The sequence below is a fragment of the Acanthochromis polyacanthus genome, chromosome 3 (assembly GCF_021347895.1).
Source record: "Acanthochromis polyacanthus isolate Apoly-LR-REF ecotype Palm Island chromosome 3, KAUST_Apoly_ChrSc, whole genome shotgun sequence".
NCBI lineage: Eukaryota > Metazoa > Chordata > Actinopteri > Pomacentridae > Acanthochromis > Acanthochromis polyacanthus.
Genome location: NC_067115.1, coordinates 34891062 through 34904810, shown reverse-complemented (window position 1 = coordinate 34904810; position 13749 = coordinate 34891062). Strand labels below are relative to the sequence as shown.

At 40.1% G+C, this 13749-nt stretch overlaps 1 protein-coding gene across 5 annotated transcripts; it reads left to right on the top strand.

Annotated features, from left to right (window-relative positions):
• Window positions 1–509: 509 nt before the first annotated feature.
• LOC110959034 (oxysterol-binding protein 1) lies at window positions 510–12798 on the top strand. Of its 5 annotated transcripts, none has more exons than XM_051945742.1 (18): window positions 510–634; window positions 1741–1911; window positions 3138–3346; window positions 3479–3641; window positions 3727–3838; window positions 3934–4132; window positions 4252–4366; window positions 4476–4539; window positions 4631–4798; window positions 4898–5143; window positions 5372–5492; window positions 5696–5799; window positions 5940–6035; window positions 7208–7392; window positions 7498–7727; window positions 7872–7910; window positions 8061–8108; window positions 10347–12798. In XM_051945742.1, exons 2-18 carry the CDS (start codon window positions 1778–1780, stop codon window positions 10487–10489), a joined length of 2376 nt encoding a protein of 791 aa, XP_051801702.1. In that variant the 5' UTR covers window positions 510–634; window positions 1741–1777; the 3' UTR covers window positions 10490–12798. The 5 variants fall into 5 exon arrangements, with proteins under 5 accessions (XP_051801702.1, XP_022061462.1, XP_051801704.1 ...); XM_051945743.1 differs by lacking the exon at window positions 510–634 and adding an exon at window positions 714–940; XM_022205770.2 differs by lacking the exon at window positions 7872–7910.
• The last annotated feature ends 951 nt before the right edge of the window (window positions 12799–13749 follow it).

Below are 13749 nucleotides of genomic sequence, written 5' to 3'. Positions count from 1 at the left end.
ACATTCATTTATTGCATGAACTGGGCCAAGAGTCATGGTTAATGAATTACTTTCAACAATAAGACTCTGACGTGTCAAAGTGAGCTCACCACAAATTGGAAAGAATACAACGTTCTAAATATGTTAGGAAAATTCTTTGCAACACAGATCAGTCAGCAGTCATGAGTTTGTCAGCTGATGCATTCTGACATGGTACTTCATGGGTAATTGTATGAATGACATATTTAATTAATTTCATTACACTATACTAAATACATTGTTAACAAGTATGTGTTCTTATCTTCAAGCACACATATTGTGCAGGAACCTGTATTAAAGAATTAGTACTTTGTTTTGATACTACTGGAAAAAATCACGTACCTTTTCGGATTGTTTTTGCTCATAGTATGAAGGTGAAAATCAGTATGTACTTTTTTCTTTTTTTTAATGAAAATGCTGCGTGTGGGATTTTAAAAAAAATATTTAGTTTTATTTTTGCAGTTCCAGTAAGTCGTAGGTCTCACGCGGAACTAATGTTGACAGTTGAGGGGCTGGCCGAACGCTATTTGGTTGCACAACCTGTAGCAAAGTAGTTAGCAAAGCTATCAGTAGCGAGCTAACATAGCTGCGTCCAACACGACATGTACGCCGATAGGTAAGTGTTGCTGGGTAGCGGTGCGTGATTACGTCTTAATGTTAATTAATGCGCCGGTTAATTAACGCCTGAATGAGCTGTACGCTTGAAAACGACCGTCAGCATCGTCTGCGACGTGTCATCTTGTTTTACAGCTTCCTGTTGTTTAGCTAGCAGCGAGCTTAGTGGCGGACAGAGTTTTAAGTAGCTTTGATGTGAGGAATTGGCATCGGTGTAAATTACTTGTCGGTATCCAGGCTGTGTTTACTTGACACCTGAATGTCAACCGAGAAAATAGCTGATGGATTAAACTGCCTGTTGTCGATAGTAAGCTGTGTTATCTCAGACTGTTACACGCACTAAACGATACTTCTCAAACGGAGTATTGGGTGTCATGCAGCGCTCCTCGATTCGTCGTTCTGTTGTCATTTAGACACACACATTAGAGAAACGGAGCTAGCTCCAATGACAAATCGCTGATTCATATTTACAATAATCTACATCTGTCAACTATGGACGATCGAGCATGTTTTCACGGAACAGTGTAATCTAAACGAGGCTAATTGAAGTGTTTATGTATGAATGTAATACTTCATCTGCAGACTGACAAGCTTAATGGTTTAGCAAACATCGGTGTTTGGTGATGTGAACAAAATGTTCTCTGTTTCAATAAGCACAAATTAAACCAACACGTTCATAGGTCTTATGTTGTGACTGGTAAATATTTTTTATATAATTATAGGAGGACGTCATAAACCTTTGGATGCAGTTAAAGATTGGACACACCCACAAGCAAATTTAATCTGATATAAGGGTCTGTAATACTTGGAGAATGGTTTGGGCATAAATGTTATCTGTCATGTCTTTGGCGTGGGGAGGTCTAACGTTTTAGATTATTTCAGTGATCCCCCCCCAAAAAAAAAATTATGTATCTGACTCAAGTCTTACTGCTATTGTGCATGGCACTGCATTTAGTTTTTTGTTGTTTTTTTAAACAATATCAACCGTACAATTTACTTCAGGATCAATAAAGTTTTGTCTTTAATCTGTATGAGGCAGACTGAACGGTTGTATGATCCACAATGCAGTATCAGTGTAAATCCTGATCAGGTTCTTTCCTGCCACAGACACTAACCTCAACCAGTAAAACTACAGGCTGCTGTGATGTCCGAGCCTAAGCCCCCTACTCCAACCCCTGGAGACACATACAAGGGTTGGCTCTTCAAATGGACGAACTACATAAAAGGTTACCAGAGACGCTGGTTTGTTCTCAGTAATGGGCTGCTGTCTTACTATAGGTGAGTTATATGCATTTTACTGAAGTCAAAATGATGTTTATTGTATTTACATGGTTTCTTGGCTCAATAGGAAACAAAGCATGACAAGAGCGTTGTCAAAAATATTAGGGTCAATATGTAATTGAGGGACTTTTGAAGTCCATGGGCTATATTTTGCATACATTTTTATTAAAGGGAAAAAACACAAATGTTTTTTGTCCGTCTGAGATGAAGGGGACAGCTTTTCTCGGAAACTATTACAGCTAGGATTACGAAATTTAGTGTGTAGCTTCACACCATGGACACCTTGATCAAGTTCGAAAATGAGACCTGTGCGATAATATTTAACAGAGTTATGGCCCTTGATCACTATCTTGGATATAGACTCATAAACATCACATGTGGCGGGGGATATTGATGACCATGTCATCTTGTATATTATGGAAATAATCACTTATTAATAAATAATGACTGGTTATCACTAATATGTCAACTAAATAACCATCCAGATTTATTAACCACCTTCTAATTGGCTAAACAATAACAAATTAGCTTATTCAAAAATTGTTTTGATTGGGTTCTTTTTATTAAATTGAGATAATCATGACAGATATTTCTTTTCTGGCAATATATCAAATTTTATATGGAAAATAGCAAATTGTATCTGTGTCCGAGAAATCACTTTTAACTAACTTACCCATTACAAAAACACCTCTCAAGGAAGTGTGTTAATTCCAGATCACATGACCTGCTCCACATGATGTCATTTCCTCCTGAAGGAAAAACTGGCAAGAAGCCAAGGCTTTCAGAGTTATTTAATATAAAGTAGTGTGTGAGTCAAGTCTGGATTTATCACGTCAACAGGTTTACTACAATATCTGTTTAAATAACGTTCAATTTCAATTTTACTCAATTGTATATATAATATTTAGAAGAATCTTTCTTTAAAAATGCCATGTGGTGTTTGGACTTAGTTGTTATATGTTGATTTTTGGCCTGAAACAGCAACAAATGTCAACTGTGTTACAAAAAGTCCGGCAATCATATATTGACCCATTACATTTTTTTACAGGGATGCCTCATGACAAATACATCGCTGTTTTCTTGAGCAGTAACACCAGTGCCTTTTAAATCCATGTGTCTTTTTAGCTTTATTGGAAAGACAAGCACACATATTTTATTATTTAAGCAGAACTCAATAAATATACTGTGAAGTTCAAAACAATGACTTGACTGTCTGTCTCTAGGACCCAGGCAGAGATGGGTCACACGTGCCGAGGTACCATCAACTTGGCCACAGCAAACATTGCTGTGGAGGACTCCTGCAATTTTGTCATTTCCAACGGAGGGGCACAGACCTATCACCTGAAGGCCAGCTCAGAAGTAGAACGCCAACGGTGGATCACTGCTCTGGAGCTTGCCAAGGCAAAGGCTGTGCGCATGCAGGCTGAGTCCGGTGAGAGTGGTTTTAGAATACAGGAGATAAATTGTTGAGAAGTCTACCTGACTCATTTCTCTGTGTGCACACTTTTCTTGTGACTTTTTTGTGTTTGTGTTAGACGTTTCACCTTTCTGTCCTTTCCCTCAGATGACTCTGGTGATGAGTGTCCTGCAGTCCCCCCCAGCTCGGGGCAGGGTGGAGGCTGTCGTAACTCAGAAGTCCAGTCAACACTACGCACTCTCAGCAGCAAGGTGGAAGACCTCACTACCTGCAACGATCTCATTGTCAAGCATGGGTCTGCTCTCCAAAGGTAAAAAAAAAAAACAACTTATGTTGGCTTCTTTAAGGAATGTATAATGTTTTCATTCATCTGTTTCTTTATTCCACAAACTCAGATCTTTGTCAGAGCTGGAGGGGATTCGTGTCGGAGCAGACATGGGGGAAAAGATCCGACAAGTCACAGAGAGGGCCACACTATTCCGAATCACCTCTAATGCCATGATCAATGTAAGTTATCCAAGTGTTAATGAAAGCAGACCACACCACGCTGCTGCTAGAGTTTGTTGCTGATTTGTCGCTCTTGTGCCTGTATGATCCCCAAGGCATGTAGAGACTTCCTCTCCTTGGCCCAGAATCACAGTAAGCGCTGGCAGAAGGCTTTACAGACTGAGAGAGACCAGAGGATACGTCTGGAGGAGACTCTGGAGCAGCTAGCCAAACAGCATAACCACCTGGAAAGAGCTTTCAGAGGAGCCACAGTTCTCCCGCCTTCATTCAGCAATCCCACCTTAGGTAGCAAAAGTAAGGCTCTCATCCTCTGAACGTCTGTCTTAGGAGTGCTGACGTTACTCTGTGTTGCAGCATGAATTCACTCATCGGCTGTTGAGCTTTCAGTCGTCTGATGTCTTTTTTCATTTCAGGTGGTGTTTCGGGGAAAGGTGATGCGAGTGATGAGGATGATGACAATGAATTCTTTGATGCTATGGAAGACCCAGCCGAGTTTATTACTGTCCCTGCTGACCCCAAGTATCACAGGTTATTAACCGTCTTTGTTTCACTGTAAAAATGCTTTTGTTATATTTTGTCACTGTGTTTCCTGTGTTTTGTTTTACATTTCATGCGTTCTTGTTTTTCTGTTCTTCAGGAGATCTGGCAGCAACGTCAGCGGACTCAGCAGTGAGACTGGAATGGACGATCAGTCAGTTAATGTGCGTTGAGTTCATTTTTCAGATTTTTAGCCAGTTGTCAACATGCCAAAGCCTCATGACCCTTAAGGATGTTTGTCTTTTCTTCCATCAGTTTGATGAATTGTCTTTGGCTTCCAACCCGGAGTCTCCACAGCCTCTGGAGCTAGAGCCAGTTAGACAAAGACGAACTCGCATCCCCGACAAACCCAACTATTACCTCAATTTGTGGAGCATCATGAAGAACTGTATTGGAAAGGAACTCTCAAAGATACCAATGCCTGTAAGAAACCTTTGCACTTGTGGCTATCCAAGTGTTTTTTTCCCCCTGTGATAATATTCTGAAATATCAGATGTCTGTTTATGATTTTGTACCTTCTAGGTGAATTTCAATGAGCCCTTGTCAATGCTGCAACGATTATCTGAAGACCTGGAGTACTACGAGATCCTGGATAAGGCTGCTAAGTGTCAGAACTCTCTAGAGCAGATGTGTTATGTAGCAGCTTTCACCGTCTCTTCCTACTCCACAACTGTCCACCGCACAGGAAAGCCTTTCAATCCTCTGCTGGGAGAAACTTTTGAGCTTGATCGGCTCAGAGAGTGCGGCTACCGTTCTCTTTGTGAACAGGTATGTAGGAAAAACATCTTAACTAACATGAAAAGAGTTGTCATCTCAATATTTCTAGACTATGCTTTGTACATTCAGGTTTTTCCCGCTTCCATTCCAGTCATACTACAAGTATACTGGTGCAAGCATGATTACTTTCCAGTATAGCTCGAAGCTATTACATATTTACGGTGAGCATATTTTTAATTTTCTGTTTTCTCTCACCTCTCTGTGCTCACTTCTTCTCAGGTGAGCCACCACCCACCGGCTGCAGCTCACCATGCTATCTCTGAAAAGGGCTGGACCCTGAGACAGGAGATTGCACTTGCCAGCAAGTTTAGAGGAAAATATCTCTCTATCATGCCCTTGGGTGAGTGTGTGCATGTGTCGGTGTAAATACAGGCTGAAAGAATAATCACAGCATGCGAGAAGAATACCTTCTGCTAATTGTGGGGTGACTGTTGCTTGCAAACAGGTTTTAGTCAGTGTAGCGTCTCATTCAGTTTGTTGAATATGTGGGAAAAGTAGCAGGATAAAGCAGCCAAATGTAAGGCCACTTTTATCTGTCACCAGGCTCTATCCAGTGTTTATTTGACAAGAGCAACAATCACTACTCTTGGAAAAAAGTGACGACAACAGTACACAACATTATCGTTGGGAAGTTATGGATTGATCAGGTAACCTTATAATTGATAAGTTGTTGGTAAAAGTAAGACACCATCTAGCATACGAGAATGAATTATACACATTAAGGTCTATTAAGCCTTTAGATATTTAACAGCAAAACATGTTCTTTCTTGATGTTGTCCTGTGGCAGTCAGGAGAGATAGATGTGGTGAACCACAAGACAGGAGATCGCTGTCACCTCAAGTTTGCTCCCTACAGTTACTTCTCCAGAGATGTTCCAAGAAAGGTGGGCTCCTTTTTTATTCCCTTTTTTTTCAACAACCTATTGTTTTCCTCAGGTAGTATTTACTTTTTTTTTTTTTTTTTAAATAAAACTTTATGCAGAATATTAGAGATATCTGCATTTCTTAGTGGATATCTTCAATATTAATTTGAAGTTGCAGAAATAAAGAAGAGCTTACAGAATGGCTCAGGGCGTCCAGCTGGAATCTCCTGTACTGAAGGCGTTGGGCTCATGCTTTTGCTGCAGACCTGCTGGCACTAAGCTCGCTGAAAAGCTGTTTAGTTCCTTTTTGTCGCAGTTGCCGTTTCGTGCATAAAAAAAGTCCCATCTACACTCCAGCATCCACCTCTAGGCTCTGAGTGTAGCTGTCTCGTAGCAGGAGGAAGTAAATCTCACCACTCCCTACTCTTTTATGATCTAAACTCGATGCTTCTTTGTGGTAGCCTAGCCGCGCTAGACAACCCATGGCAACAAATTTAATTCTTTGCCAGGGTGGGTCTAGTTACCCTCCATAAGGCTCGAGGCTGGATTCTCCTAAAACTGGCCGGACCAATCACCATGAAGTGTAGAGTCAGAAGGCGGGCGTAACTAAGTGACGACAGAGGCGCGACGATTCTGACAGAAACAACCGGCGCACAATAAACGGTTATCTTTCCACTCGGCTTTGGCCACAGCCCTTAAAGATTTGAAGCTAAAATTCAACTTGAAAGATAAACAAAGGACGGCACTGAAGTGTTTCATTGAGAAGAAAGACGTATTTGGACTTATGCCGACGGGATATGGCAAATCCTTAATATACCATTTGGCTCCGCTGGTTGGGAAGCTAATGGGACTTAGCCACAATCCGCTGGCGCTCTAGGAACTATGTCAGCCTATTTGTTGCGCTGATTGGTTGTATACCTACCCAATTGCTGCAGAGTGATTTGATAGACAACCTTTTAGCCCGCCTCCCTTCCTGTCGAGCGGCCCTAGACCCTTGTGCCTTCAGAAACATGGGTCTAGCGCGGCTAGGCTATCTTTGTGGAGAGAGAGAAGTTCAAAGCCTGGAAAACCAAACAGTAATGCTGCACATCTTCCATATTAATGTAATAGTCTATTCCACGTGAGTTGGCTTCCTGTTATAGTGTTTTGGGACGTAACTGCATTCTTCAATGAAAAGCTTCTTTTTGTTTCAGGTAACGGGAGTAGTGACAGATAAGGATGGAAAGGCCCATTATGTGCTATCAGGAACATGGGATGAGAAGATGGAGTTTTCTAGGATAATGCAGAGCAGTAAAGGGGAGAATGGCACCGAAGGCAAACAGAGGACTGTGTATCAGACCCTCAAAGCCAAAGAAATCTGGAGAAAGAACCCTTTACCGTAAGTGTGGGTTTTATAGAGGGCTGGTAATTGAGGAAGTTGGAAGTGCTTTTAATCGATTGAAGCTGTGGTGCGGTCTGGTGTTTTATGGTGATGACTTTACAGAGAGGGAGCAGAGACCATGTACTACTTCTCCTCGCTGGCCTTGACACTCAATGAACCTGAAGATGGAGTGGCACCAACAGACAGCCGTCGACGCCCCGACCAGCGGCTGATGGAGGACGGCCGCTGGGATGAGGCTAACGCAGAGAAGCAGAGGCTCGAAGAGAAACAGCGCACCGCCCGCCGAGAAAGGGAGAGGGAAGCTGTCAAAGCAGCCAGCTCACCCGAGGAAGGTAGGAAAAGAAAGAAAGGAGCTTTGTTTTGGAGTTTATTTATTCATCTTGTGTTTCTGTCCAATGTTTTTCTGTCCATTCATCTTCTGTCCACTTTGTCTGCCTTGGTATTCCTTGTCTACTTGTCCCTGTCTCCACCCTAAGCTATCACTGAGGATTCAATCAATGACTCACCCTTGAAAAGCAAGTACTCTTCTTATAGTCTTTAGTCTTTTCTCACGCTTCATGTTGCCTCTGGAATCCAAAGCACACATGCAACATGTTTGTGTGTGAAACCTGCAAAATATCTCATCTCCATTTTGACGTCCCTTCATCCATTTCTGTTCCATTTAGCCGATGCACAAGAGACTGGCACGGAAGCAAGTGAGGTTTCTGATGAAAGCAAGTATCATTTGACAGTTTGACGTAGAGTGTGCTGTGAAGGTGCTTTGTGTTGCATTTTTAGAGGCGAGTAAGAAGGAAATTATCAGTATGCTGTTCGTCGGCTTGTTTCCCAAAACTCGTGATTTCAGAGCTCCTCCGACAATGTGTTGATGTGCGTGCTGTTTTGGGAAAAGACACTTAAGATTTTCCTCGCATTTTGTAAATGTTAGTTGTGATGGACGAAGCTGCAAGTGGCAGTTCGTAGTTCATAGACAACTATTTAAACCTATTATTAGCTATTATTATTGTCTATATGGATAATAATTCTCATATTCTCATCTTATAATATTTTTTGGTGGCACAAAGCAGGTGTTTTATTCCAGCATCCACCTGTCGTCTTATTATCATTTACACTCAGAAAAATCAAACAATTTCACATGAAATCATTACATTATCAAAAGCTCTTAAAAGTGAATTTGAAAAAGCACAATGACATACGAGATAAAAACATGTTAAACGTTTATTTCCATTAAAATTATTCCTCTAAAAATAAAGTGCTACAACTCCTAACCAGTCCACTCATACCAGTCTGCATTAATACATACCAACTTCATTTATTAACTATATTTCAAATCCTACGCTCATGAAGCTGAAATCAAACCCCCCTGTTCACGCCCCGTCATGATCCCGGTGCTCAGATCTCCACATCTTTTTGTTTCTCCTCTTTTTCAGGAAATAAATGAGAAAGAAAAACCTTAAATTTAAAAAGGACTTCTTTTGCTTTCTTCCTTGCTGTCTTATGTTACACTGTCACATACTCATATGAAACCAGACCAAATATTGTCATAATAAAATGTAACATTTGTAGACTTATTCACACTACACAGAGCTTGTGACTAAAAGACTAAAGCCCCTGTTATGTCAAACAATAAGAACGTAATAAACATAATATTTACCGAACAGAGACGATGGTGCTGCCCACGCTGGTATTCCAGATCGGATGTCGGCTTGAACATTTCTGAATAGATTTAAGAAGTTTCCATATCCAATCAAGAATGAATAAAGACGTTACTTTGTAGTTTTACAAATAGAATTCAGAACTTCCACACTGGCAAGATAAGTGGATTTTATTTGAGATGCAAATCATACAAACATAAATATAAATCAAAATTATTCTAGTAGAGTCAAAAATAGAGAGCCAGACATGAGCGTTATTGTTCCCCTTTAAGAAAAAGTGATTCTTCTGTATGAGAAAGAAGAAAGCTCTCCCACGTGTTTCTTGTTTACAGTAAACCCATTGAGCTGTCATTGTATTTTTGACAAGATGACACTGCCTGAGATGCAACACAAAGCACTTTTAAAACGTAAGCAAGCTTTTGTGTGCATTTTGGAGAGCGTCTGAGTTGTGGATTTACATCTTTTTGCTTTTTTGTGCTGGGGTTTGCTCAGCTGACACAGAGGACTCTCCCCCTCATACGCCTGTTGCATGCAAGTAGCCCCTTACATTTTTACTCACCGTTCTTTGTGCCAGTCATTTTCAGATCATACCTTTTTTTTTTTTTTCCACGTTTCATCTCCCAAAGAATCATCCTTTGTTCTTTTTATTTTCAGCCCCTTATGGACCATCACACTTCCCTTATCAAAGCAAGTATTCTGATCAAAATATAGCACATACAATGGTGTAATGTCACACTTTTAGTCATTTATTAGAGTCCAGAGTAGAAAACCCATTGTTCAACCTTCACCATTTTCCTCTTTACATCCTTTTACAACTTGCTCTCTCTTAGTGGAAGGCAATGAAGGTCCTAATGGATCTCCAGTGAAAAGCAAGTAACATCAGTCCTGCTCTCTGTTGTCCCGTGTGTTCTAGATGTCCCTATAGGAGAGTAGCTGTAGATAACTCTAGAATGTGCACAGTACACCAAGAACGAACACTTTTGTGTGTCCTCAATCAGCGTACTTTGACAGTGGATGGTTAGTGCATTAGTTCTCTCCATGTGGTACACGATAGAGGAAGTCATTGATGGTTTCATCGAGTGCTCGTCAATAATCTGCCTCCTCATTTTGTCTGAATAAGGTGCATCTGAAGGCCGAACGATTGGTAACATTCAACGTGTTTGTCTCTTTGTCCGCTGTCTGAGAGCATATCAGCTTCATTTAAGCATGATATGTGGTCAGAGTAGTGGCTTCTTAGCCCTCACCTCGGGTCCCCGTGAAGCTGCTTCTCGGTAAAAGATTTCCTCTGGTTTCCTTCAGGCGCCCATCCAGAGAACTACCAGGCACTTTGGTTCGAGAAGATCGACGACCCTGAATCCGGAGAGACTTTGCATGTCTACAAGGGAGGCTACTGGGAGGCGAAGGAACAAGGGAGCTGGGACATGTGCCCCGACATCTTCTGATCACAGTGGTACACAAATGAGAAGGCGGTGAAAGGAGCACGCCCCTCTACCAGCTAAAGTAGGAAATCAAGCCTGACATCAAGCCATCCTCAGTGTCCATTGCTTCCTCAGTTCCAGCAGGATCAAGGTTATCCGGACTACAGAATCCCTTTCACTGCCTCTTGATGTTGGTCCTCTGTTTGTTCCCAGTTCAGGATCCTGACATCCAGCCTCTGAGTTGCATTAACAGGTTATTCTGATAATGTCATTATTCTTTTTCGCTGGACACTCTGTTTTCAGAGGATAATTCTTCCAAATGACATCTTACAATGTATAAGGTTTGAATTGATAGAGTGATCCACGACCTAACATGTGATTTATGCGTTTGTTTTTGTTCTTGCTTATTATTTTGAAATAAATTTATTGCAGCTTCCCCAGCACAGCTCCACTCAAAGTTGAATCAAACCAATGCTTTTGTGCATATTCACTATACCTGATTGAGCCCATAGGCTTAGGCTTTAGAAGTCTGGAAATCAATCGTTTTTCAAGGAAATAATAATGGCATGTTTCAGCTATTATTTCCAAAGTGTCACAAATGCATGAAACAAAATTTGCCTTCAAATGTTTGGTGGTTGTTGGTGCTGCTTTGTTCCATGAAATGAAGCAACAAGTCTGAATACTGTGTCTAAATGTTAGCCTTTTTTTCATTTTTACGTCCATTTCAAAATCTGTGGTCTTTTTTTTTTTTTGTTAAATCAGTCCACTATTTCTTCCAAACCCCTTTAAAATTCATGGTATTAGTGAGGAGATGCAAAAGTAGTTTGTTGTGATTCTGTCACTCCTCCTATTGGCCCGATGAAGTCTGCTTTGGTCATCTTTAACAACCCTGATACTCGAGTCTTGAATGGCTACACGTGTTAGTCCCTTTATAAGTCGTCTTTTTTTACTTTTACACTCTTAAAGAATGACATTTCCTTTTTCTATCATTTATTCTTTTGAAGAAAAATGCATTTCTGTGTGCAGCACATTAATGTTAATGCGTCATTTCACATGGTACCGTATTGAATATCATCCCAGCTGAAGGAGCGTTACCAAACACGTATTTGTACCAATGATATACCCGTTTTCATTGCCCTGTCTTTTTATTTGATTTGTACTTTTTTGTTTTGCAGAGTATGGATTTTATTTTGGGTCACGGAGCAAAAGGCCCTGGTTATATAAAAATATATTGTTTGTTGCAGTGTAATGAATCTGTTCCTTCTATTAAAGATTAAATGTGTTAGCAAGTCCACTCCACCTCTCCAAATACATGGATTTTAGATGTATTTTTGGAACTAGAAAGCCAGTTTCAGTTCTGCTTTCATAGTAAATGTTTAGGCTTTTCACCAGTTGAGATTAAACTAAAAGCAGGTGAGCTGTGCGCTGATTTCTACTGGCCTGATGATTTGTGGCGTGAAGGGACACGTGAGGCGCCCTTCCTGGTGTCCTTCAAACTTACCGATCATAGCTTTAATCTTGATATTATAGTCTTTGTGTGCTGCAAGTGTAGATTTCTTAACAGACAGCAATAAGAGTGCCTCTGCTCATACATGTGGCACAGAATGAAATGTGAGGGCAGCGTGAGGCAAGAACGCTGCGAAAAAGAAAACAAACACAAAAGCGCTCGGCTCCGTCTTCGCGTTCGTCTCCGTTGTTGTTGTTTGTTGTGAGTGGAAGGGCTGTGTGGTTGATAGAAAATCTAAACTCCATTTTATATTCAAGTGTACTTACAATGAGAGCACTGAAAATTAAGACAAAATGTTGCAAGTGTTTCTGTGTAAATATATGAAATAGTAAAATAATTGTGGTAATAACTGGTGGCATTGATAGAGAATCTCAAGGCAGTGATGCATTTTTAATTTTTTTTCCCATTCGTCTCTCTTGTTTACTCAGAACTGGACACCTTTACCACCTCTAATAGCTTTCTTATTTAAATTATATTCATTTCTTTTTCACCCACATAATTCCTTACTACCTTTGACTATTAATTTATATGCCATGTCTATAGATGATGCACTTCATCTCTTCATTATTTTTGGGTTTTAGTCACTGATTTAATTGCGTAGACCCATCGTTTCATTTCTGTTTCATTTTGTTTTTCTTAAATTTCCACCTTTGTCATCCCTTTTATTGTCTCCAGCTATGAATTCTGCCCTGCACTGTGGAGACTGTCGCTGTCCACAATGCCACAACTTCTTACATTTCTTTAAAAGAGACTGACGGTATTCTTGCGCTTCAATACATTACTGAGTGATTTGTGACTTGATTGGACTAATAAACGGTTGACATTAGACGCTGGCTGCTGAGGACTTTGTCATTGTGTGAGTTTGTTTGGAAAGGTTTTCCTAAACCGTGTTCAGGAATTGCAAACAAATCTGCTGATTTACAATTCCAAGAATACTTTTCACCATTTCTGTCCTTTAATGCAGTTTTTCAGCAGGATTGCGTTGGAAGTTGACTGTATTAAAGTTTGAATAGAGATGACGTACCGATGTGTGGTCCCTAATTTTTCCAACAAACTATCCAAAAACTGTTTATAGCTTCTTTTACACAAGTACGTATGTAGAACTGAAAGTACTCGTGCACAGTGGTTACTTACAACATGTGATATTCCAAGACTTACCGAAGCATTCATTTGTCAGCAGTATTGTAATGATGTAACGCTAGTCTTGTCTGACTGCGTGTAGTAAGCCACCGTGCAATATTTTTTTAACCATTACTAGATCAACACATCTGTGACAGTTTGTGATTAGCAGCTGGCACTTACAAATGACAAATTCTGGACTTCAGGATGAGAGAAAGTTGTATTTATTCATTTATTTTTAAGATAAGACATTTGCAGCATCAATGATCGTGCATACATTTAAATAAGTAAAATAGCTCTAGGCTATACACTCTATATGGAATGCATCAGTTCTATGTGTCCCGTGATAATTGCATGACATTGCATTGCATGTATTCTAGTGTATGTAGAAAAACCAGATATTGCACAAGTGTTTAAAGTGCAAAATATTCATAATTCAGATGATATTGTACCATTGCAAGATTATATGTTTTTATTTGGGAGAGAAAACAGCTGAAGAGTTTGAGATCTCTAGTTGTTACTATAACAACTATAACAACTGCTGCTTCTGGCTACTACTGCTAATAATAACAATAATAAGTGATGATAACAATAACAATAATGAACACAATAATACCATTTCTACTACTAAGAACAATAACAACAGCAAAACTACTAC